Source organism: Schistocerca americana, chromosome 3 (assembly GCF_021461395.2).
Source record: "Schistocerca americana isolate TAMUIC-IGC-003095 chromosome 3, iqSchAmer2.1, whole genome shotgun sequence".
Taxonomy (NCBI): Eukaryota; Metazoa; Arthropoda; class Insecta; order Orthoptera; family Acrididae; genus Schistocerca; species Schistocerca americana.
This window is the reverse complement of record NC_060121.1, coordinates 976628452-976654788: the sequence shown is the minus strand read 5'-3', so window position 1 is coordinate 976654788 and position 26337 is coordinate 976628452. Positions and strand designations below refer to the sequence as shown.

The window sequence follows — 26337 nt, the reverse complement described above, 5'->3', positions numbered from 1 at the left end:
TGAGGAGAAGGGCTAGTGTAATTGTTTAATACAAAGCATACAAAAATGCACGGAAGTATGTTTTTCAACACAAACCTACGTTTTTTTAAATGGAACCACTTTAGTTTTGTTAGCACATCTGAGCATATAAACAAATACGTAATCAGTGCCGTTTGTTGCATTGTAAAATGTTAATTACATCCGGAGATATTGTAACCTAAAGTTGACGCTTGAAACGTCCGACGTTCAGTTGCGTGTTGTAACAAACACTTCATTGCAGGGGCCCAAACAGCTGCAACATACATCGAGTTTCTACAGAATGATCTGCCAACGTTGCTCGAAAATGTCCCACTGGAAACGCGTCGACGTACGTGGTATCAGCATGATGGTGCACCTGCACATTCCGCAATTAACACTAGGCTGACCCTTGACAGGATGTTCGACGGGCGTTTCATAGGACGTGGAGGACGCATAAATTGGCCAGCCCGTTCTCCTGATCTTACACTTCAGGACTTCTTTCTGTGGGGTACATTAAAGGAGAATGTGTACCGTGATGTGCCTACAACCCGAGAGGATATGAAACAACGTATTGTGGAAGCCTGCGGCGACATTACACCAGATGTACTGCGGCGTGTACGACATTCATTACGCCAGAGATTGCAATTGTGTGCAGCAAATGATGGCCACCACATTGAACATCTATTGGCCTGACATGTCGGGACACACTCTATTCCACTCCGTAATTGAAAACGGAAACCACGTGTGTACGTGTACCTCACCCCTCATGGTAATGTACATGTGCGTCAGTGAAAAAGACCAATAAAAAGGTGTTAGCATGTGGACGTAATGTGCTGTTCCAGTCTCTTCTGTACCTAAGGTCCATCACCGTTCCCTTTGGATCCCTACGTAATTCGGTGCTCTCCGATACACACGATCGAACAGCGGAGGAGTGGTACTCAAGCGTCAACTTTAGGTTAAAATATCTCCGGATGTAATTAACATTTTACAATGCAACAAACGGCACTGATTACGTATTTGTTTACATGTTCAGATGTGCTAGCAAAACTAACGGGGTTCCATTTAAAAAAAAAACGTAGGTTTGTGTTAAAAACATACTTCCGTGCATTTTCTTATGGTTTGTATTAACCAATTACACTAGCCCCTCTCCTCACGTTCGGTCTGTGGAATCGGTTCGTCAGTATTTGATGTGGTTTACGAAATATATCCAGCGGTAATGTTACGTGACTCGCCCTGTATATAGGACAGTCTCCCTCCCGCTCCTCCGTCAGGCGCTTCCTATGCACACTCATACCAGGCTGTTCACCCGAGATTTATTTCGTCATAAAATACGCCAGGAGAAATTGAAGAATCACAATATCAAAGATGCATAGAGTCGATTGAAGTAGTTGTCAGCAACCGAATATGAAAAGGAGTCTGTTGAGTCATGTGGTGCGAGCAGCCATGTGCTAGGTTGTGTGTCAAGTCAGGAAGTGAATGGGGCGTAACATCTAGTCGCGTATATCTGCAGGGTTCTACATCTACATGTATACTCTCTAAATCACACTTAAGTGCCCGGCAGAGAGTTCAGCGAACCACCTTCACGATAATTCTCTATTATTCCACTCTCGAATAGCGCGTGGGAGAAACGAACAACTATATCTTTCCGTGTGAGCTCTGATTTACCTTATTTTACTATGATGATCGTTTCTCCCCTGTAGGTTGGCGTCAACGAACTATTTTCGCATTCAGATGAGAAAGTTGGTGATTGAAATTTCGTGAGAAGACCCCGCTGCAAAGAGAATGTTTTAATGATGTCAATCACAATTACTGTCTTACGTCCGTGACATTCTCTCCCATATGTCTCGATAATACGAAACGTGCTATCTTCCTTGAACTTTCTCGATATACTCCGTTAGTTCTATCTGCAGCAGTACTTCACAACAGGGCCTACAAGCGTTGTGCAGGCAGTCTCTTTAGTGGACCTTTTGCATCTTCTAAGTGTTGTGCAATAAAGCGTAGTCTTTGGTTCGTCTTCACCCGACATTTTCTATCTGTTACTTCCAGTTTAAGTTGTTCGTAATTGTAATTCTCAGGTATTTAGTTGAATTTACGGCCTTTAGATTTGATTAATTTATTGTGGAACCCAAGTTTAACAGATTAATTTTACCACTCGTGTGGATGACCTCATACTTTTCATTATTTAAGGTCAGTCGGTAATTTTCGCACCATACAGATCTAAATCGTTTTGAAATGTGATTTGATCTTCTGATGGCTTTACCAGACGATAAACGACAGAATCATCTGCAAACAACCTAAGAGGGCTGCTCAGAGGACCTATAACACTACCTCGGGGAATGCCAGAAATCACTTCTGTTTTACTCGATGAATTTCCGTCAGTTATTACTAACTTTGACCTCTCGGACAGGAAATCACGAATCCAGGCACATAACTGAAACGATATTCCATAAGCACGCAGTTTCATTACAAGCCGCATGTGAGGTACTGTTTCAAAAGCCTTCTGGAAATCTAGAAATACGGAATCAACTTGAAATCCCTTGCCAATAGCACTCAACACATCGTGTGAGTAAAAGAGCTGCTGGGGTGCTTTTAGGTATGGAGGCGCACTACCAAGGTTATAAAATGGATGAAGACATGTGCTCCCTCTCATTCGTTGCTCAGTCTAATCCCATTCCTTTCTCGTCCGTTTATCGTGGCTTATTAGTTCTTTATTAATATGAACACTGGCGTAACATAGTACAGCCATGCTACGAACAGCTTGCTCTAACCTCCATTACCTTGTCTGTCAGACTTGTACAGTTCAGCATTGCTATGAATTCTGTCATACCATGAGACTGTGGTATAGACGTTCGTCAGAGATAATCCACACACACCCGGCGTCGACGCTACGAGTTTCTGTCGCAAAACTGGTAAGCGTTACTGTTTATGCAGCTCCTATCAATGAATCTCAAGAATATCATGACTACTTAGTTGCCTCTGTAAGTTGATTTCCCTCGAGTGCATTTCAAATACGAACCTGTTCTTTGTTTCCTACAAAAGCATGGTAGGCATCTTTGTCTGCTGTCATCTTTTCTTCCATTTGAAAATGCTACAGGCTGAAGGAATAGAACTTTAATACTTTTTCAGTTCAAATATTTTCCGGTGTGCAACAGGGTTATTTTCATTGACTACGCAGCATAGTGGTTTAGTGGCTCCCATAATGGAAAGACTGCCTCAAATTTAATTTGTGTTGAAGAATATATCTAAGCTAAGTTAAAATTCCCTTAACTGTTTGTTACCCATAACCGTGCTGCCTCTCCGAGTACTACAGCACGTTTTGCATAAACACACACAGTACGATGAGAAGTCGAACGCTGCCACTGTCATGGTGACAGGAGAATTTTCTCTGGAGGTAAGAAATTACTTACCTGAAAGTCGGCAAAGGAGTGACAGTTAATGAAATACTAATCACACGAGTTATAGTTTGATTTTGAGGTGACTCATCGACCTGTTAAGGCCCATGAAAATTCCAATCGCCTGAGTCGGAAAATATGTATGGTACAATGTGCGAGTATCACTTTTGCAGAATGGCATAATGTGCAAGTTATTGATGTAGATAGCCAAGTGTACGCAACACAATCACAGTACCTTGGGCATGGAAGGTCATACATAAAGATATCAGTCTCGGACTTTGCATTGTGGTACCAGTCACGGGGTGAAATGAAGTTTATAAAAGAGGCGCATGATAATGTGTTGACCGGGCACTGAGCCTGTAGAACAACAATGTGGCATAAGCCGAACAGTACTGGTGGTGGACACACAGACAACACGTGTTGCAGTATGTGAACAATAGAAAAGATGCTGAGTAATCACGTCATCATAACTACTGGGGGTACTCTGGTACCTTACATAGGGACAGCGTACACTTTGAAGGCACACGAAGTTCTCAACATACGAGATAGTGTACAACCGCCAGATGCCATCACCATTTGAGCAAACCATTGGAGATAAAAACGGAGCATCAGTGCGTAATTTTGTGGAGACCCTACCAACACTGTGGCGCAAGTGCAAAAGGTACATTTCAGGGACCTAAAAGAGGAGGAGTGTTTGATACAACGAAATGCCAAGTTACCCAAGTACCGTGTAGGACACTGGACGATGTTGACTATCTCTTACATCCCGGACAGGAAAACGAAAAAGAAATTTAGGCCCATTGCCAGGACCAGCGCCAAGTAAAAGTTCGAGCTCCCAACTCGCACCACAATCGTCCACATTGATCGTATTCGATTCCTTCAGGGCGCGCCACATTCTTTACCATCTGTACAGGTGTCGGTCTCTAACTGGAGGAGGGTGAGATGGGAAGAGTAAGAAGGGGAACTGGCGTTACAAGGTGAGCGGGACACTCCCACTTCAGTGTATTCACTAAGATCGAGAAACAGACTGGCGTAAAGGAGGTAGGAGGGTGATAGGTGTTTCCCTTCTTTAGGTAACAATGGCGCCAAATGTGGCCGGAAGGAGTGTCGCGATACAGGTGATGTTACACCTCTGGAGTCACGGATGGATGGACGACCAAGGAATCCCGGTAGCAAAATGGCGTCGTGGTAGATCACTAGTGAACATTGAAACAGACGTTGAGCGGCTGCACATTTTCTGTCAGTCACCACGGACCGTGGGAGATGCGTGCCAGCCTGTCTAACGGGTTCTGTTAGGAGTGCTTGTAACACTACAACCTGTTACCTCACGTATATTTCAGCTCCTTGATTTCTCGAGTTCATTACCGTTTTTTGTAAATACATGTCTTGATGAATTTTGTTAATAATTAGTGTTTATCAAAATGTAATGTATTTTAATAGGACAAGTAAGAATTAGAGAAAGCTTTTGACAATGTTGATTGGAATACTCTCTTTCAAATTCTGAAGGTGGCAGGGGTAAAATACAGAGAGCGAAACGCTATTTACAATTTGTTCAGAAACCAGATGGCAGTTATAAGAATCGACGGGTATGAAAGGGAAGCAGTGGTTGGGAAGGGAGTGAGGCATGGTTGTAGCCTATCCCTGATGTTATTCAACGTCTATATTGAGCAAGCAATAAAGGACACAAAAGAAAAGTTCGGAGTAGGTATTAAAGTCCATGGAGAAGAAATAAAAACTTTGAGGTTTGCCGATGACATTGTAATTCTGTCAGAGACAGCAAAGGACTTGGAAGAGCAGTTGAACGGAATGGACAGTGTCTTGAAAGGACGATATAAGATTAACATCAACAAAAGCAAAACGAGGTTAATAGAATGTAGTCGAATTAAGTCGGGTGATGCTGAGGTAATTAGATTAGGAAATGAGACAGTTAAAGTAGTAAAGGAGTTTTGCTATTTGGGGAGCAAAATAACTGATGATGGTCGAAGTAGAGAGGATATAAAATGTAGACTGGCAATGGCAAGGAAAGCGTTTCTGAAGAAGAAAAATTTGTTAACATCGAGTATAGGTTTAAGTGTCAGGAAGTTGTTTCTGAAAGTGTTTGTATAGAGTGTAGCCATGTATGGAAGTGAAACATGGACGATAAATAGTTTAGACAAGAAGAGAATAGAAGCTTTCGAAATGTGGTGCTACAGAAGAATGCTGAAGATTAGATGGGTAGATCACATAACTAATGAGGAGGTATCGAATAGAATTGGGGAAAGAGGAGTTTGTGGCACAACTTGACTAGAAGAAGGGATCGGTTGGTAGGACATGTTCTGAGACATCGAGGGATCACCAATTTAGTATTGGAGGGCAGCGTGGAGGGTAAAAATCGTAGACGGAGACCAAGAGATGAATACACTAAGCAGATTTAGAAGGATGTAGGCTGCAGTAGGTACTGGGAGATGAAGAAGCTTCCACAGGATAGAGTAGCATGGAGAGCTGCATCAAACCAGTCTCAGGACTGAAGACCACAACAACAACAAGAATTATTCATGTCAAATCATTGTAAATACTTTGGCCATGTCAGGGAAGTTTTTATTGTATAAAGCACACAGAATATCTTTTGTGTAAAATTTTGTTTAAAACTAACATAGTTGGCGCGAGTGCATGCAGTCGCAGAGGTGAAGGGAGAGAAGTAGTTGCGAAACATCTATAGTGTGCAACAGATGTATGTGTTGAGGTGCAATTGTCAGAGTGTTTTGCATCGAAAATGGTGTTGTAAAATGTGGCAGGGCAAATTATATGTGGGCTTGCAGGTATGTGGGCACAGTATATGGTCACAAGAAGATTTTTGGAAGTAATGGAGAATATTGTGTGGGCATAATTTATTCTAACTGCTCGCTACTCAAGAAGAGCCTGTTGCCAGTAATGGACCTCATAACAATCACTATTTCGCACCACAAGCAACGCATCGCAAAGTGAGATCCAGCAGTGGTTTGTAGCTGTGTAATAGGTATGCTAGCGTCTTAGTAACTTTTTGGAACATTATACTATGTTTAGTCAAAGAACGAACTTGTGGAGAGAAACTTGATTGACCTGAGTGGCCATTGGCGAAAAGTGACAATTGGCACTAAACAAAGAAAAGTGCGGGGTCATCCACATGGGTACTAAAAGAAATCCGATAAATTTTGGACATACGATAAATCACACAAATCTAAGGGCTGTCAATACGACTAAATACCTAGGAATGACAATAACGAGCAACTTAAATTGGAAAGAGCACATAGATAATATTGTGGGGAAGGCGAAACAAAGACTACGTTTTGTTGGCAGAACACTTAGAAGATGCGACAAAGCCACTAGAGAGACAGCCTACATTACACTTGTCCGTCCTCTGCTGGAATATACCTGCGTGGTATGGGATCCTTACGAGGTAGGATTGGCGGAGGACATCGAAAAAGTGCAAAGAAGGGCAGCCTGTTTCGTGTTATCGCGCAATAGGGGTGAGAGTGTCACTGATATGATATGCCAGTTGGGATGGCAGTCACTAGTACAAAGGTGATTTTCTTTGCGGTGAGATCTATTTACGAAATTTCGATCACCAACTTTCTCTTCCGAATGCGAAAATATTGTGTTGACACCTACCTACGTAGGGAGAAATGATTATCATAACAAAATAAGTGAAATCAGAGCTCGAACGGAAAGATTTAGGTGTTCCTTTTCCCACTCGCCATTCGAGAGTGGAATGGTAGAGAAGTAGTATGAAAATGGTTCGATGAACCCTCTGCCAGGCACTTAAGTGTGAATTGCAGAGTAACCATGTAGATTTAGATGTAGATGTAGATGTCATTAACCGTTACCAGGGTTCTTCCTTTCACCATAAAAAGTCATAAGTGAAAGTAACAGTCAGAAGGAGAGAACTTTAATTAAATTTAAAGTTTATTTTCAACCGAGTGATTACTGTAATAAAAGACAGACGATAGTTCCTCATACAGTATTGCACAACTACTGCAGACAATCAGTTCAAATTAAAAGTGATTTTAATTGAAATTCAGTTTCTATGATAATAATATGCTGGCTCTCATGTAGTGAAAATAGCTTTAGAATTTTATATTGTAGGCGATATTATGTGCACGTGTCTACATAACTCTGGTAGTGAAAAATAGTTGTTGCGAGCAATGAAAGTTTTTACTGCATTTATTTGAAAAGCAGTCAGCTGTATTGATTATTATAGGTGATCATTATGGTAACTAACACCATTGCATTCCAAATTAACGTCTTTGCTGTTCATATCACACGTCTCTTATACATGTAAGCTTGCCCCGCCTCTGCATTCCACCACCACAAGTGCAGCACTGAAGTTAGAAGTTGTCATCCTGTGACACAACATAGTTCTGGTCGTCTTTGACCCTGAGTGGATTGCAAGGAAATTAGGAAGGTTTCATGTGTTTCATGACTTCTCTTGAAACAGGAAATTGGAGAGACTGCAGACAACGTGTGCCAGCCTTAAGCTTCTAGGTTCTAGTAGAACAAAGACGCGTCTTAAAGTTATTCTGTGAGTCACCTGGCAATGATGAGGAGTGTTATGTTCCTGACGAGGTTAAAGCTGGAGAAGATGCTGAGGAAGCCCCTCCTGTCTGTCTTGCTCTTGCCCACGGTCTGGATCACCTGCAGGGCGAACGGAGGCACCGTGGAGCCGTTGGTGGCTGCTATGCGACGCACAACGGCCAGCGCCTCCTGGTCGCGACCCCTGCACGCCAGCCAGCGTGGAGACTCGGGGAACCAACTGTCACAAAAAAAGTACAAGTCTCCTGTAAGTAGTGGTAGTAGTCCTAGCAGTAGTAGTAGTGGAGCATTTATCCACTGATCAGTTTTACAACAATATTACATGTGTCAGCTTAATACGTAGAGAAAACAGTGAAAACTTAATTTATATGTTCGGACATTTAAACCTTTACATTTCGAACTTGAGAATCATTTATCCATTGTGTAAAATTTCTTTGTTATGTTCATAGTCGAAAAAAAGTGAGCTCAATACGGAAACTAATGTTCCGTTATTTGTTCATACCTAATCATTAGACACACAAGAAACATTGCACATGGGAAAAATATATTATAAAACAAAGATTCTGTGACTTACCAAACGAGAAAGCGCTGGTAGATAGACACAATAAAAAACACACACAAATTTCAAGCTTTCGCAACCAACGGTTGCTTCATCAGGAAAGAGGGAAGGAGAGGGAAAGACGAAAGGATGTGGGTTTTAAGGGAGAGGGTAAGGACTCATTCCAATCCCGGGAGCGGAAAGACTTACCTTAGGGGGAAAAAGGGACAGGTATACGCTCGCACACACACACACACACACACACACACACACACACACACACACACACACACATACACACACACACACACACATATATATATATATATATATATATATATATATATATATATATATATATATATTCTCTCATTCACTAATTTTCATTGTACCTATGCACTTCAGTCTTTGTAACTCCGAAAAACTGAGTAGATATCCCTCAGTAACAAAATGTATGTTCACATGATGATGAAGTAGTGATAGGAACAACTGAATAAAAGCAATCGATTCAGTCTATTATTGGAAAACAATGCATTCCTTTTGGCCAGTGTTAAACGTTTATTGTTGACTACAGTCTGGTCGTCACCGTTATTGCCATTTCGATGTTTAACGTTTATTGAGTGCCGTTAAGTAACCATTAGTTCGGCTCTTATGCATGTTTATGAAGAGGCGTTTTCTTAATAGTGAACATTGTGTTTGGATCACAATTCTGATATTCTCAATGGCGTAAGGATGGAATAAACCAAATTACTGGATAGAAAATGATCCTCAAGGCAAACACAGTCGATTTAAAGTATCTGCACAGGATTCATATTCTGAATCTATATTAATTAAAGAAATTCAAAGAAAATAAGAAGTATTTCTCACAAAAACAGGCTTCCAACAGTGACAGTATATGTTTCGAAAGCAAGTGATGACGTCAATTTAAAAATTTTTATCTTATGTGCTTTATGTTCACATCACCTTAGCATTTACCGAAAAATGATGATTGGTGATCGGTGCAAACCAGCGGAAACAGAGAGACAAAGTTTCAATAAATGTAAATAAAAAAGTGATTGTTCAATTCATTCAACGTAAATTTACCATGTACTAACCATCCAAAACCAACCAAAAATCCATATTTAATGCCAATCAATAAATACCTTACTTTTCAAAATACTTCGTTTTTAGAAATATACTTGTCATTCACCTTTCCTTGAAATAAGGTGCCTTATTTTTCTCCAAAGAGATTGGCGAAACTAGTCATGATTCATCTGTAACCGAGAAGACTGAATAAGTATGCAAATGAAACCTCTCAAACTCAGACACTGAGTAAGAACATAAATATGACTGAGGTAACCATCAGAGATTCGTGTCTGTCGGTTGTCTCATATTAAGTGAAACGACTCAAGCATGGAGAGTGAGTGAAAACAATGATGTAGCTGATACGGCCACAGAGACTAGTTTCATTTGGTTGTTTCATTCGATTGAAACAAGCAACTGAACAAGAAAACAATGCATGTACCAAATGAGAATTACCTCTAGCCCTGTACAAATTTATGTACTATTTGATTGAGAATTTAAAGCTCTATCAATGACAACACATAAAATTAAACTAACCCAAAAATTGCTATAAAAATTACTGTCAGAAAAAGTTCACCTCGTTTCTAACCAATAGAAAATACTTTAGAAGGAGAGACAGCATTTGTAGTATTTTTTTTTTGTTTTATTAAACGCAAAATCGATTTTCGGTCACTTAGTGACCATCTTCAGTGCTGTAATATATAATTTAAATTGGTAGGCACTGGTGTCAACAAGCTTACAGCGATTTTGCGTTTAATAAAACAAAAAAAATACGACCAATGCTGTCTCTCCTTCCAAGTATACCCATTATATGGTCGTGGTGCACAGGACACTCCATGGAGTCGCCAATCAAGAAAATACTTTATTACGTTTTCATCAAAAGCTCTTATGCTATCTCCTAGAAAATTTATTTTCGGACGAAAGAAGCTTAAGATTGTCAATTTTCGCACGGAATTGGAAAGATGATAGGATTTTGCTCTGCACACATTTTTCCGCAGTCCCTTGCTTATTGAAGCCAGTCATACTCACATTTAGTTTGGACTGGCTGTTGTAACATTTAGCGCCAAAATTATTCACGTGAATTTTTATAGCACCGGTTTCTTAACACTCAATTTTTTGCTAGTGCATACTTTAGATAAACAATGACAAAAATTTAAGATACGAGAAAACAGCAAGGTGTATGCTTTTGAGTAGTTTATTATTTGTTGCACGAATCATTCAGCTTGCGATGTACTAAGCTATCAAGTAAGTTTATCCGTGTAATGCGGTCATTTCGTAAGTTTATATGAGTGATATGAACTATTTACATACTTTACAATCAGAAATTTCGGAAATTATTTGACTTGTTTTTATCATGTTTATGTTTGCTGCTATTTTGTGCACTGTATTAAGTATTTATGGTTATTTTTCAAATTTTTGCATTTACAATCTCATACATATGTGAATAAAATGTGTTTAACAATGTAGCCAAAAATAAAAAAACAATAAAGAAATTAAATAAAATTTTTAAAAATTTAAAAATGTAGAGCAAAATAATGAAAATAATCAAAAGTACAAAAAAATGAAAACCAAACAAAAAACTCCTGTGGGATATGACCCTGATTTGGTGGGGGTGAGGTTTGTACTCTGAGGATACAGTGGTATATACCGTACATGCTCAATCATACCAGGCAGGTAACTGTAGCGGAACCAGTCTAACAATACCTAACCAAGTAACATGGTTCGGAAGACAAAAAAAAACTGTTCTGGCAATGGCTGACGATTTTTCTAGATTTTGGGCAGAGGATCGGGGACTTTGACCTATAAATTATGAGATTCAGGTGTGCCAACAACTTGCAACTAAGAGAAATGACTGCAGAGAACTGGAAAAGAGTATGGTGCTTGAAATTTTATTTTAATATGTAAGCTTATTTCGGCTTTATTTTTTCATCAGTACACGTCCTGACATTTCAGATGGTCAATTGTCAACTCTGAGTAAATCATTATTGCTGTCTGTAGTTGCTGGTAAAATTATTTTCGACAACGTTTTAAAGTGGGTCGATAACTTGCTGTTTCATGTTTATTATAATACGTTTTTTACTATGTGACAACTGTAGGAATTCAAGTTTGACAGCTAGTTGTTTACTCAAAGATATAAAGAAAAAGAGATGATTTCGTTGGGCAAGTAGGATTAACTCGTAAAGAAGATAAGCCTTCTTTTGCATCTCTAACTCTTTCTAGGACATATTCTCCTTTTTGTGATAGGAGCATTTTTTTTTTCATTTTGGTAGAAAGTACACTACCAGAAATAAATTTATTACTCCAGAAAAGACGACGTAAACGTCGATCCGATGACGGCATATGCCGCCTGGGGGACAGTATATATAATGATAATGGTTTCAACGTCGTCCGCCAACAGACCGCATAGTGGCGTTTCTACCAGTGCGCCATCTGTGTCTACCTTTTAGTAGGGAATGCCCTCAGCCAGAAGGTTCACTGTGGTGCAAAAGTGTGAAGTGAACAGGCAACAATGTCACAGAGACGCATCTGTGCTTCCTTCAAGCTACTGAGCGATTTTGAAAGGGATCAAACTGGGGTCTTCCGAGTGGTGGGATGGTCCTTTCGGAGAATTGCCACACAAGTTGGATGTGCTGCGTCAGTTGCGCAAAGATGCTGGTATCTGTGGTCACGTGAACGTTATTACACCCGTTGATGAGGTTTTGTACATCCACACAGCACAGACGCCCTCCAGGGTCGTCATATTGTAAGGGCAGCAGTGGCAGATGGTACAGCTACCACAGCACAGATGAGAGGGCCTGGGAGCCACAGGTGTGAAGACGAACTGTCGCGAATCGGCTGTTATGGTTCAATTCTTTTATCTTAGCGGCTCGCGCATAGCCGCCCAGACGCGGGAGATTGCTGCGTTGCCAGTTGCACGCGCCAAGAGAAGCAGAGCCATAGTATAGTATAGTTCAGACTTACGTTTAGGGGGGAGCGCGCAGACGTAAAGCCACCACGGCCGCATTAACCCTTTCGCTGCTACAGAGACGTGATCCCCGCATTCCACGCTGTGCGCGATTTTGCCATCACTGCACTGCTCGCCTGTGCAGACACACGGTGTTCCGACTGCTTTGACACACTTATCATTCGATTTCACAAAAACTGTTTGGCCCAAAAATTTGATTTTTACACATCTTCTTGACTGATACCTTCCCCCCATAAATGGCTTAATTTTGTTTCGATGTTCAACACAGTTATTGTGCAGTATTGAATGTAGTAAACCATTGCACGAAATTTTGAAGAGTTTGCAGAGGTAAAAGTCCACAGCGTATACTTTCCGTATGGTCGATTTTAGTTGCCACTGGAAATTTCAAAAAATTACATTCAAACGAATAAAATTCATGAAGTAAGATACTTCGATATTGTTTTTAAATAAAGAAAATATTAAACACCAAACAAGGTTTGAACTCCCCACCTTCTGCTTAGCAGCCAAACACCTTAACCATTATGCTAATGCAACTCATCATCTAATAGACTTCCTTGAGGGCTGTAAAGCGTCACGCAAAATACCAACAAACACTGTTGGTATGACTATGAATTACCCACATTTCGTCGAAGTACATCAGGAAATAAACAATTACCGCTGTTCTTTATTGCGAAAAAGCGGTTAGTGAGAATGAATTTCCTTGAATCGCCTAAATTAGGAGGCTTTTTGATTGTTAGGTTTAATTAATTAATAGAATATGAAGCAATTGGTATGAAGAATGCTTTTTCCAAACATTCTTTCATAGAAAGTCTGCTATCAAGACATTGCTTTTGTTCAATTACTTTAAATAAAGTTTCTAAAACTGAAGACACTCATCCGTGCTCTGCACTGCACTCGAGCTCTGGCAATGTCGTTCTCTGTTCATTGGATGACTGTGTTTCGTGACGTCAGATGCGCAGAACGAACCTAAATTCGGCCGCCGTCGTAAATGACGCGCACTTTAGCAGTGGGACTGCAGACACACACAACTCCAGCCCGTCTTCCACTCGGCCCCTGGCATCGACGTGCACGGCTCGACTGGTACTGTCAAAGGTTCACTTTGAAGATGGAGTGGTGCGTCGCGGTTTCCAGAGATGAATGTAGATCCTGCCAGCACGCAAGTGATTTGCATTCGTCCAAGACAGACTGGCACCATCCCAGGGCTTATGGTCTGCGCTGCAATTACCTACAACTGACATTCACCTTTGGTGTTTATGCTGGGGATGTTAACCAGCGATCGTTTTTGGAGAATGTTGTTAGACCCATTCTTCTGCCGTTTTTGCAACAGGAAGGCGATGCTTTTCCAAGAGGATAATGCTCGGTCACTTACTGCCAGCGAAACTCCGTGTGCTCTGCAAGGCATGCGGCAACTTCTCTGGCCAGCACTATCTCTGGACTTACTTCTGATGGGGCACGTGTGGCGTACGAGGAGAAAAGAAGTGACTCGTCAGCCGACAACTCTTACAGAAGTACGTGAACAGGTCGAGCAGGCGTGGCATAACGTATCCCAGGACAGTATTCGCCATCTGTACGATCGACTGGATGCCGAGTCAGCACCTGCATTGCCGCCTGCGGAATCTGCACCACATACTAATATCGGTGCTTCAGCATAGGCCGGTACCTGGTATCTCAGAACCGTTTTGCTGTTGATCTGTAAATGTAATAGTTTCATAGTCTGCATATGCACTGTTGCAACAATGAATCTTGAGTGACTTGGAAATCTCTAAAAGGATGTACTATTTTGTTCCAGCAGTGTACATTGTAGAGTGAAGTAGGTATTTATTATTAATTTAAGTTATATGAGGGTATTTCGGAAAGTAAAGATACACCGTACGCCAGAGGAACAGAAGAGTTTTGGCGAGCAAATTGGCAACACTGGTGTTAACCTTGAACCGTTAGTTTCTCCTTGCGGTCGTTCGGCAGTTGAACGTTGCTTCTGGTTGGAGTAGGTCGTGTTTAAAATGGCTGGCGTTACTTCTCGACGTAATCGCCCTGCAGACGTACACATTTTTCACAACGCTGACGCCATGATTCCATGGCAGTGGCGAAGGCTTCTTTAGGAGTCTGTTTTGACCACTGGAAAATCGCTGAGGCAATAGCAGCACGGCTGGTGAATGTGCGGCCACGGACAGTGTCTTTAATTGTTGGAAAAAGCCAAAAGTCACTAGGAGTCAGGTCAGGTGAGTAGGGAGCATGAGGAATCACTTCAAAGTTGTTATCACGAAGAAACTGTTGCGTAATGTTAGCTCGATGTGCGGGTGTGTTGTCTTGGTGAAACAGCACACGCGCAGCCCTTCCCAGACTTTTTTGTTGCAGTGCAGGAAGGAATTTGTTCTTCAAAACAATTTCGTAGGATGCACCTGTTACCGTAGTGCCCTTTGGAACGCAATGGGTAAGGATTACGCCCTCGCTGTCCCAGAACATGGACACCATCATTTTTTCAGCACTGGCGGTTACCCGAAATTTTTTTGGTGGCGGTGAATCTGTGTGCTTCCATTGAGCTGACTGGCGCTTTGTTTCTGGATTGAAAAATGGCATCCACGTCTCATCCATTGTCGCAACCGACGAAAAGATAGTCCCATTCATGCTGTCATTGCGCGTCAACATTGCTTGGCAACATGCCACACGGGCAGCCGTGTGGTCGTCCGTCAGCATTCGTGGCACCCACCTGGATGACTCTTTTCGCATTTTCAGGTCGTCATGCAGGATTGTGTGCACAGAACCGACAGAAATGCCAACTCTGGAGGCGATCTGTTCAACAGTCATTCGGCGATCCCCCAAAACAATTCTCTCCATTTTATCGATCGTGTCGTCAGACCGGCTTGTGCGAGCCCGAGGTTGTTTCGGTTTGTTGTCACACGATGTTCTGCCTTCATTAAACTGTCGCACCCACGAACACACTTTCGACACATCGATAACTCCATCACCACATATCTCCTTCAACTGTCAATGAATTTCAATTGGTTTCACACCACGCAAATTCAGAAAACGAATTTTTGCATGCTGTTCAAGTAAGGAAAATGTCGCCATTTTAAGTAAAATTCCATCTGCCGTATGGTGCTGCCATCTCTGGGACGTATTGACAATGAATGCGGCCTCATTTTAAAACAATGCGCAAATAGTCCGGAGAAAAAAAATGGGACGTATTGGACCATCCACCATACAGCCCGGACCTTGTGCCCACCGACTTCCTTGTCTCCCATTACCTAAAGTCACATCTTGGTGGAAAATCATTCCACGACGATGAAGAGATCAAAGATGAAGTTGAAATGTGGTTCTAACAACAGGCGAGAACCTTCTATGACTGTGGGATACAAAAGCTTGTGCACTGACTTAACAAATGTTCGGATAAGGGGGGTGATTATGTCGAAAAATAACAAATAATCCAGTTAATAAGATGTAACTGATGTTTTCTAAATAAATTTTCTATTTAAGGACTGCGAGCCATTGTATCTTTACTTTTCGAAATGCCCTCGTATTTTACAAATGTTTGCTCTATGTTGTCTAAACCACACGTTACAATATAGTACGAATTATTTAAGAAATACACTGTAACAGTCATTTGAAAATTTTGAAGGTTGTCCTGTGATGATGGATAGAGCTGTTATTGTGATAATTCAAAATTTATGCTCAGTATGCTTTATCAAGTGATACTCTTATGACACATTAAAGTACTCAACTTTTTGAACTAACCATTAAAGAGGCCCATGTTGTATCGTTCTTATACTTAACACAGTATGAAACTTGTCTTTTTGTTTTGTGCACTTAATCCTGAAAAGTAGGATTCCATCTTAGAGACTGAGTGTATGTGGAATGTTTGTGTGTCCACAGGGCACTGTGTATCAAAATTAGGTTCTTATTTTGTGCATTTAATCCTGAAAAAGGGACTCCATCTCTCAGGATTGAGTGTATACGGCATTTTTGTGTTTCTACAGGGTACTGCACACTACACACTCATCACAGAACTCCGCAGTAGTAAGATTCTGATGCTATTCTCTCTTAAATTAATTAAACTCATTCAAATTAGATGAATAAATCGTTGAGGAAGACACCAGTGTTAACACAATGACACGAAAGTAACTGAGAGTGAACCAAGTGCAGAACATGCAATGTAATGAATATGTGGTGAAAAATGAAAATCTCTTAAAGAACTCGAACTTGGATTTACTGCTCATAACGGCGACTGTATTCTCTTTGCTAGTATCTTCGAGTGAATTCTCTGCTCCGACTTACAGTCAGCTTAAAATATTTTATGCTTGTAGTGTAATCATACGTACATGTAGCGGATCATTGTGGCTCATATTTGTGGAGTTTTGAGGCCGGAAGAGCTTAAGGGCAGTGTTTATGGGCCTCGGATGCTGCATTTGCTAATACCATTATCATGGCATGGTTTTTGGCCCTATAAAAATATAATTTCGACGCCAAGAAGATATGTAACAGGGCGAGGCCAACAGTATTGCTGTGATTCCATCGCTGCCTGGTTACCAGTCACCAGAACAACCAGCCTTCCACTAAATTGTTTATATTTGGCATTCTGTAAATGGACCAGGTACTTGTGAAATTTGGTTGATTTTATAATAGTAATTGTGGTGTTGCTAAAAACTCTATCGTACACCCGTGATTATCCCAAATCACAGACCTGGACAGGAATCCTATACTAGCGAATTTAAGTTCAGGTGTCCTGATTTATTATGAGAAAGTGGGTCAGATTGAATTTAATGATATGTTGTCATGTGTAAAGCCAATAATACTTTTGAGTAGGTAAAAAGACTGCTTATCAAAGTGCATTTGTTATTTAAAGAGTTATAGTTTGTTATGCTTTATTAAATTAATAATTAATGATAACAATACTTTCCATTTCTCATACATGCTGGTGTGGTTTGGCTAATGAGCATGGTTCTTCAAACTATGAAAGTTTAAGGGTCCTAGGGTACTAGGCTAGCTAGTTAATGAAGCAATGCAAAGGCTTGCTTCAGAGCCAGTGTAGCTAGACCTGCATTCTGTTTGGTTGCTTCAAACTGAGTTTAAGAAAGAAATATTTACTATGTTATCTACTCTAATGCAAGTTGGTTATAGCACAGGCATAGAGACCCCGTACTAAGCGATGAAGTTATTGATTACGATCATTAGCAGACCCCCTGATTTAAATTCAGAATCATTTCAAGCTTTTCCCTGGTTTTATGAACTGTTACAGCTGGTTCATTTAAGGTACATGTTATTGAGAGGCATACGCAACTATTATCTCATTGGCCATTTTCTTGTTAGTAGCACATTTATCTGCAAGGTTGGGTTACTGTGTTGTAGTAGGAACAGATGTAACGAAAGACTTTCGTGTGTGTGTCAACGAAGGTTAGGTTAGCCTTGTGCTTTATCATTTTGCTTGACACAAGAAACGCTAATTAGGCTAGCGACCGCTCTTAATATGTAGTGTTACAACCTTTGTGCTGGGAGAACGTCTGTTCCTGATCCACCGTTTACTATTGGTTATACTCTGCTGGAGTGTTTCGGAAACGAATCCCAGTTTGATTGTTCTGTTTCTATTATTTTATCTCAGGGTCAACTTATCAAAAATTCCTCGCAGAGGTATAACGTTAGCAGCGATTGCCGTTATAGGTCGTCGGTGGAAGCGTTAAAGTAGGAATTGAAAATAAATTAGACGTAACTGTGGGAAGATGCTTTGGTGACGTGTTCTGTGATCATTGTGTTAACGTATATCCATCGTGCACCGCTTTAAGGACTTCATAAACTGTAGCAGATGCCTGTCTCTCTGAGACATACCAAATCACATCCTTTGGGAAGTAGTATGCTGGAATGGGTGGAAGTTACGTCAACATCATTGCTGACACATATGTATCAGTCTCATGTCTATAAGGATGAGCTGAATGATTATGTTCAAAGCAGTAAGAGACCTAAAGAAGTTACCAAACAAGTTCATTCAGAAAAAAGTGAATTTTACAGCAGCTTCAGCAAATCAGATGATGTCCTTATATGGAACCCCTGTTGCAAAACTTTTACCTACGTCACAATGAAGAAGATCCTCCAAAGGGTGGCTTCCCTCTTCGTACAGCTGCTTTTGACTGAGCCTAGTCAAGGGCACGATATTAACAAAGACACTCCTCAAGACGATCTTCACATGGGTCAATGGATAACATTCTAGCAACAAATCGTAGATACTGAACCTGTTTTAGGATGCCAATGGGATATTTCAGAAGCGCATCGCGCTGGTCACCGATACGCTACCTGAACCTCACAGATAGTTTACGATAGATATTTCGCCTGTCATACGGACAGAAGAGTGACAGAGCCGATGGAGAAAAGGCCATCAAAGACAGCAGAAGAGAGCTGACTAAACTTGAGAAATCAGAATCTACACCTGTCAGGGCCAATATAAACAACAGCGCTTAATATTGCTCCGCGTGCCATTACTGCTGGATACCTTATCGGTAAACGTGCCGTTTGGAACTGACGTTTGGAACAAACACTTATTCGTAGGGCCACACACTGGGGTCAGACACCCGCTCCTTTGGACACCGCCTACCGAGGTGGCTGGAATCTGATGGATCGCTGAACCAGTAAGTAACGCTACATCCGCAATCCGCCAGGACCGAGTACGTTGTTTTCGATGGTGAGTATTCATCGGAGGAGAGGGTATCATCTGGAGTGCCCCAGGGAAGTGTGGTAGGTGCGCTGTTGTTTTCTATCTACACAAATGATCTTTTGGATAGGGTGGATAGCAATGTGCGGCTGTTTGCTGATGATGCTGTGGTGTACGGGAAGGTGTCGTCGTTGAGTGAAACCCAGCTCGCGCTGTTCGTCCACGAGACTCAGACGGCCATAGACACGGGTTCCCGGGTAGATGCCGTGTTTCTTGACTTCCGCAAGGCGTTCGATACAGTTCCCCACAGTCGTTTAATGAACAAAGTAAGAGTATATGGACTATCAGACCAATTGTGTGATTGGATTGAAGAGTTCCTAGATAACAGAACGCAGCATGTCATTCTCAATGGAGAGAAGTCTTCCGAAGTAAGAGTGATTTCAAGTGTGCCGCAGGGGAGTGTCATAGGACCGTTGCTATTCACAATATACATCAATGACCTTGTGGATGACATCGGAAGTCCACTGAGGCGTTTTGCGGATGATGCTGTGGTATATCGAGAGGTTGTAACAATGGAAAATTGTACTGAAATGCAGGAGGATCTGAAGCGAATTGACGCATGGTGCAGAGAATGGCAATTGAATCTCAATGTAGACAAGTGTAATGTGCTGCGAATACATAGAAAGAAAGATCCCTTATCATTTAGCTACAATATAGCAGGTCAGCAACTGGAAGCAGTTAATTCCATAACTTATCTGGGAGTACGCTTTAGGAGTGATTTAAAATGGAATAATCATATAAAGTTGATCGTCGGTAAAGCAGATGCCACACTGAGATTCATTGGAAGAATCCTAAGGAAATGCAATCCGAAAACAAAGGAAGTAGGTTACAGTACGCATGTTCGCCCACTGCTTGAATACTGATCAGCAGTGTGGGATCCGTACTAGATAGGGTTGATAGAAGAGATAGAGAAGATCCAACGGAGAGCAGCGCGCTTCGTTACAGGATCATTTAGTAATCGCGAAAGCGTTACGGAGATGATAGATAAACTCCAGTGGAAGACTCTGCACGAGAGACGCTCAGTAGCTCGGTACGGGCTTTTCTTGAAGTTTCGAGAACATACCTTCTCCGAGGAGTCAAGTAGTATATTGCTCCCTCCTAAGTGTATCTCGAGAAGAGACCATGAGGATAAAAATAAAGAGATCAGAGCCCACACAGAGGCTTACCGGCAGTTTTTCTTTCCACGAACAATACGAGACTGGAATAGAAGGGAGAACCGATAGAGGTACTCAAAGTACCCACCGCCACACACCGTCAGGTGGCTTGCGAAGTATGGATGTAGATGTAGATGTAGATGAGTGGCTGTAGGAGGATACAAGATGACTTGGACAGGATTTGTGATTGGTGTAAAGAATGGCAGGTAACTCTAAATATAGATAAATGTAAATTAATGCAGATGAATAGGAAAAAGAATCCCGTGATTTTTGAATACTCCATTAGTAGTGTAGCGCTTGACACAGTCACGTCGATTAAATATTTGGGCGTAACATTGCAGAGCGATATGAAGTGGGACAAGCACGTAATGGTAGTTGTGGGGAAGGCGGATAGTCGTCTTCGGTTCATTGGTAGAATTGTGGGAAGATGTGGTTCATCTGTAAAGGAGACCGCTTATAAAACACTAATACGACCTATTCTTGAGTACTGCCCGAGCGTTTGGGATCCCTATCAGGTCGGATTGAGGGAGGACATAGAAGCAATTCAGAGGCGGGCTGCTAGATTTGTTACTGGTAGGTTTGATCATCACGCGAGTGTTACGCGAATGCTTCAGGAACTCGGGTGGGAGTCTCTAGAGGAAAGGAGGCGTTCTGTTCGTGAACCGCTGCTGAAGAAATTTAGAGAACCAGCATTTGAGGCTGACAGCAGTACAATTTTACTGCCGCCAAGTTACATTTCGCGGAAAGACCACAAAGATAAGATAAGAGAGATTAGGGCTCGTACAGAGGCATATAGGCAGTCATTTTTCCCTCGTTCTGTTTGGGAGTGGAACAGGGAGAGAAGATGCTAGTTGTGGTACGAGGTACCCTCCGCCACGCACCGTATGGTGGATTGCGGAGTATGCATGTAGATGTAGATGTAGAATACTCGTTCAGGGCAGTTTTGGCCCATCAAACAAAACTTCGCACTTGTTGCCTAGGCACCTCACGTCTACGCCAGCCAGACAAACGGTATTTGAAATCATATAGACTATGTAGTGTGACGTGTTTTCGGTCACACTGCTACCTATGATGTAAATATTTCTTTTAAAATATAATTAAATGGTTTTTACTCATTACAAACTGTGAAATATTTACAAAATGTTAATATTTTGTGTTTCATATTGAAAGAACGGGTACCGGAGTGACACCTTCAGCGAACATCAGCGACTGCTGGAAGATTCCAATTTCCACCATTATTAACGTAATTGTAAAAATGAACATATGAAAAAGATGTATAATTAAACTACTACAACGTTCAGTTGCCATTTTTATTTCGTCCTAAAATCTTATTTGTCGTATGACCCAACATGGATCACGAAAGCAATACGCTGTGTGTGACTGAGTTTATAATACTGCAAATATGAAAACAAATATTTTATCTTGGAAATGTGAAGAAGTGAAATGGTGTGAAAAACGTATTTCTCCAAATTTCCGGTTTTTGTATTGGAGAATAGTAAAACGCAAAAAGTGAAATAACGGTGTTTTTATAGGTTACTTAGTGAGATACATAAAGTTATGATACATAAAACCAAAGACCATAAGGTAGGGTTTGTCGTCTGCTTATTAAGGAAATATCTGAAACATAAAATACTTGACAAAGATTAAAATATTATAAATTTTGTTTAAAGAAATGAAAGGTCGTGTATCTGTGCTGACTGAATCAGAGAATACAAATTATCAATTTAAATTGAACAACATCTCTGGGATTGATTATAAAACACATCACTGGTCGACGCTGTAGTACCGAAGAGAAACCATTATTCTGAGGCTTTTTCTTACATCGCCGTACAAATTGCGAAACTGTTTGAATTCGAATAACAAATATTCTCGGCAAGCAACCGCTAACGAAGAGATATTATACACACTCTATATATGGCTATGTAACCAAATGTATCTGCAAGAGACATGATGTTTATAACTAACCAGCATACAGTCACGTAAAACGAAGCGTATCGTGGTAACAATCAAGTAACCTATCCCAGGAAAGAAATTGGCCCAGATGGCATTCATAACCCAGCTCATTCATGTATCATTAGAATATTTTACAAATATCAAGAATTCTGTCCTCAAACACTACAGTTTCCTTGCGCACTGGAATGTGGCCAAGGTCCTGATGTTCAGGAAAGCAGGAAAATGTAACTCTCTCCCACAAAATTACTCACTCATCATCCAGCTGAGCTCTTCCAGCAGAGTTGTTGAGTAAATAATTCAGGAGCGCCTCACATGGCACTGCATCAACAATGAAGTGCTGAGCCCAGCGGAATTCCAATTCCAGAATCACCACGCCACAACACAATTTCTCCGTGTAATAGAACGCATAACACACGACAACGACAAAAAAAGGAATAGCAGCATTGTTTTCCTAGACCGCCGAATGTATTTGCCAAACAGCTTCATATGATAATTGAACGGCACTAGAATTCCGCTCGGTTTCATAGATTCATGCACTCATGCCTCGCTGACAGAAGTTTCCAGGGATTCGAAGTAAACAGTCAATACTGCATGGTAAACAGGCGGGAGCACCTCGACGAAGTATACTGGAGTCCCACGTGTTAAGCCTCCACAACGACGTGATGGTAGCCATACACACCGATGACGTAACTATCCTGGCACAATACTAGACATTATCAAACATCATCTCAGCCTACAGACAGCATTGAAAACTCTCAGGCTTTGGCTGGAGAAATGATGAGTTTAGTAAGTGGAAGTTAATTATATTCACAAGCAGATCCTTCCCCCTCCCCCCCCCCCCCAATCCTCCCCATTGCACAACCACAGACAGTGTAGATAAATTACATTAGACACATACAGGGTGTCCAGAAAAGGGCTCCCTGATTTCAAAATTAATTATCTCGAAAACAAAGATCGATAGAGGAATGCAGTAAACGGTATGTTTATTGTGAAATCTGTAAGAAGTTTATACAGCAGTTTCAAATAATAGTTACAAAAGCTGCTAACAGATGGCGCTGTACGCTGTACAGCTCATATCAGCATACATAAGTGAAATAATCGTACGAAAACAATCTTTGCAAACAATCACATCACAATGTTTTCAAAATGTTCACCATTGGCACTACAGAGGTGGCGGAAACGATGAATGAAATTCGCCATCACATTTCGTAGTGTCTCAACCGAAATGGATTCACATGCCACAGAGATCGCCGATTCAAGCTCGTCCAGCGTGGCGGGATGCTTCGGGTAGACCATGTCTTTCACTGTGCCCCACAAAAAAAAAGTCACAGGGAGTCAAATCCGGCGAATATGGAGGCCAATCCATGCCTGCACCAGTAAATTTGGGATATCCCAAAGCAATGACTCGATTCCCGAAGTATTCCTCAAGAAAGCGAAACACTTGTCCGGTCCGATGTGGTCGGGCTCCATCTTGCATAAACCATTCAGTACGTGGTCGATCCTCTAACGCTTGCTGTGTGGCGACAAATTGTTCCAAAATTGCAACGTAACGTGCACCAGTGACCGTTTCTCGAATGAAAAAAGGGCCAATAATGCATCTGCTGCATACTGTAGCCCACACAGTAACTTTAGGAGAATACGGGGGTTTCGCTTCACACCAATATGGCTTTTCGGAACCCCAAAATCGCCAGTTCTGCTTATTCACGAATCCATTCAGGTGGAAGTGTGCTTCATCTGTAAACCAGATGCAGACAACATCAAATCCTTCACTATCAATCATTGTGAGCATCTGATTAGCAAAGGCAAGCCTTTGTTGCACAGCTCGTACGGGTATGGCCTGGTGCGTTTGAATTTTGAATGGAAACATGTGTAGGCTCTTTCTTCAGTATTTTCTGCGTGCTGGAACGCTTCAAACCAGTCTCAGATACAATTCTACGGACGGATGACATTGGATTTCGCTGAATAATTCCAGAAACTGTGGCGATATTTTCAGGCGTAACTGCGGTTTCCTTGCGGCCAACATGCCGCACTAGATCATCAGTTACGCTGCCTGTTCGTCGAAATTTTGCGAAGAGCGTACGAATGATTTTCGCATCGGGTGCATTAAAGCACATTAAATCGTGCTTGAAAACTTCGCCTTGTTGCCGTAGGACTCTCTTCTAACCTGTGGTACTCTAGCACCAGAAAAACGCGTTGTTCAGTGGAGTACATGGTTTTAATCTCTTCCTTCGGTACGCTAATCTCCTTTCACGTTTCAATAGTTGAACTGATCGCTCTGGGCTTCGGATCACTATTTATACCTGGCATTACGTATGACGATTACAGCGCCATCTGTTAGCAGCTTTTGTAACTATTATTTCAAACTGCTGTATAAACTTCTTACAGCTTTCACAATAAACATACCGTTTACTGCATTCCTCTATTTGATCTTTGTTTTCGAGATATTTAATTTTGAAATCAGGGAGTCCTTTTCTAAACACCCTGTATTTCTCTGTAAGAATTAGCTGCCTCGTCGGCGTTTAGTTGCACTGCGGGGCTGCGGGGGGGGGGGGGGGGGGGGGGGGGGGCTGAAACCAGAGCTCAAGTCAGACTTTTCTAATTCTACAGAATGCTCAACAGCCAAAGTATATTGAATAGGGGTGTGGCTAGTACTTCTATATAACTCTCATTACATGGCTGATGACGTACGCAACAGCAGCCTGGGAAACCCAACACCAACAGATCTTCGACCCCTGCACATTATTAATTGTGAACAATATCCCACGACACAACCAATGCTCCACGTATCTCGCTACGTGCTTTCTACACACTTCGCTCGTAAAACTCATCTCCTGGCGAACTTCGGCTCGGCTCGTTGACAAGACACGCTGACTAAACACAACCTGTATATATTCGTCGTCCGTTGTTCATTTAGGTCAAAAACATAAAATTTTAATATTCATTGTAACTTTACGCATCCTCATGTATCGTTTATTTTGCGTGCATTACCTGAAGAAGAAGAACAGCGCAAAACAACTGAGGGCGGCAAACGGGATGGAGTAGTTCCAATTGGGCAGCGCCCAAGACACCAGACCAGCAAGCATCACTCCAGCGGCCATGCTGCAGGATCCGTAGCAGTTGATCACAGTGCGGTGCTTGATGTCAGTTAGCTCCACGCCTGAAACACGAGAAAACGTCATCATGTGCTTTCAGTCTTCGGTATCAAATAACACAGACTTCACTTCAAAGATGTTCCTGTGACGTTTCGATAATTTACTTGCGGGACAGACACCATAGCAGTATGTATGGTTCCACAATAACTAACTTTTAATGAAAGCCTAAAACTGCAAACGAGAAGAATTTACTTAGGCAAGGGCACCTGTTCTTCGCCGATTGTACTAAGAATGTTATTCACATTGAAACTATTATTTCGTTTGCAGCCTGTTGCCGTCAGTTTTCAGGAGTTTTGGTTTATTTCTTGACATGTAACATCGGTCACATGTGCGATATATTTCTAAGTCAGCTGACTTATAAATCACATATAATATCAAGGAAATTATGGCTAATAGACTGACCATTTACGAGACTGGCTTTTACATTGCACTTAATCTGCATTTAAAGATACAAGGGCAGGCCACTGTAGCGTGGCAAGTTGTTCCGAGCGAACCGGTGTTTTAGGATAGCTTGCTGTACATAACTTCGGGGGCTATCATCTAGCGGCCTACCCAGGAGAGACACGTGCATGTAACAGTGCCTGCCGTGGGAAAGCTATTCAATGTCTCTTACTGAACGCGTACATTCACCACCTATAAGAATCTAAATAAAGGATAGTAGTTTTTGTGTAATCGCTTTCAAAATTTGTATACTGCACTTTGTTATTAATAGAAAGGTGGTGTGTAAATCTCAGCTTTATAGCGGGCATATTTTTGGAGACAGAAAAATTTACTTTAAAGTTAGAAAAACTACACTTAACCTTTAAAAATAACGCTGGGGTCCAGCGGACCCCACCCTTTCCTTTTTAAGTTATTTCTCTTTGAAGACAGAAGGTAGGGATA

At 41.5% G+C, this 26337-nt stretch overlaps 1 protein-coding gene across 1 annotated transcript in view; it reads right to left on the bottom strand.

The window, feature by feature from the left end:
* Positions 1–26337, bottom strand: part of LOC124606822 (solute carrier family 22 member 7-like) — a 138346-nt gene that overhangs the window by 41385 nt on the left and 70624 nt on the right. The window contains exons 5-6 of the mRNA XM_047138891.1: positions 25292–25460; positions 7936–8157 (exon numbers count right to left, since the gene is read on the bottom strand). Coding sequence (XP_046994847.1) covers positions 7936–8157; positions 25292–25460 — 391 coding nt within the window. The remainder of the gene's footprint in view (positions 1–7935; positions 8158–25291; positions 25461–26337) is intronic.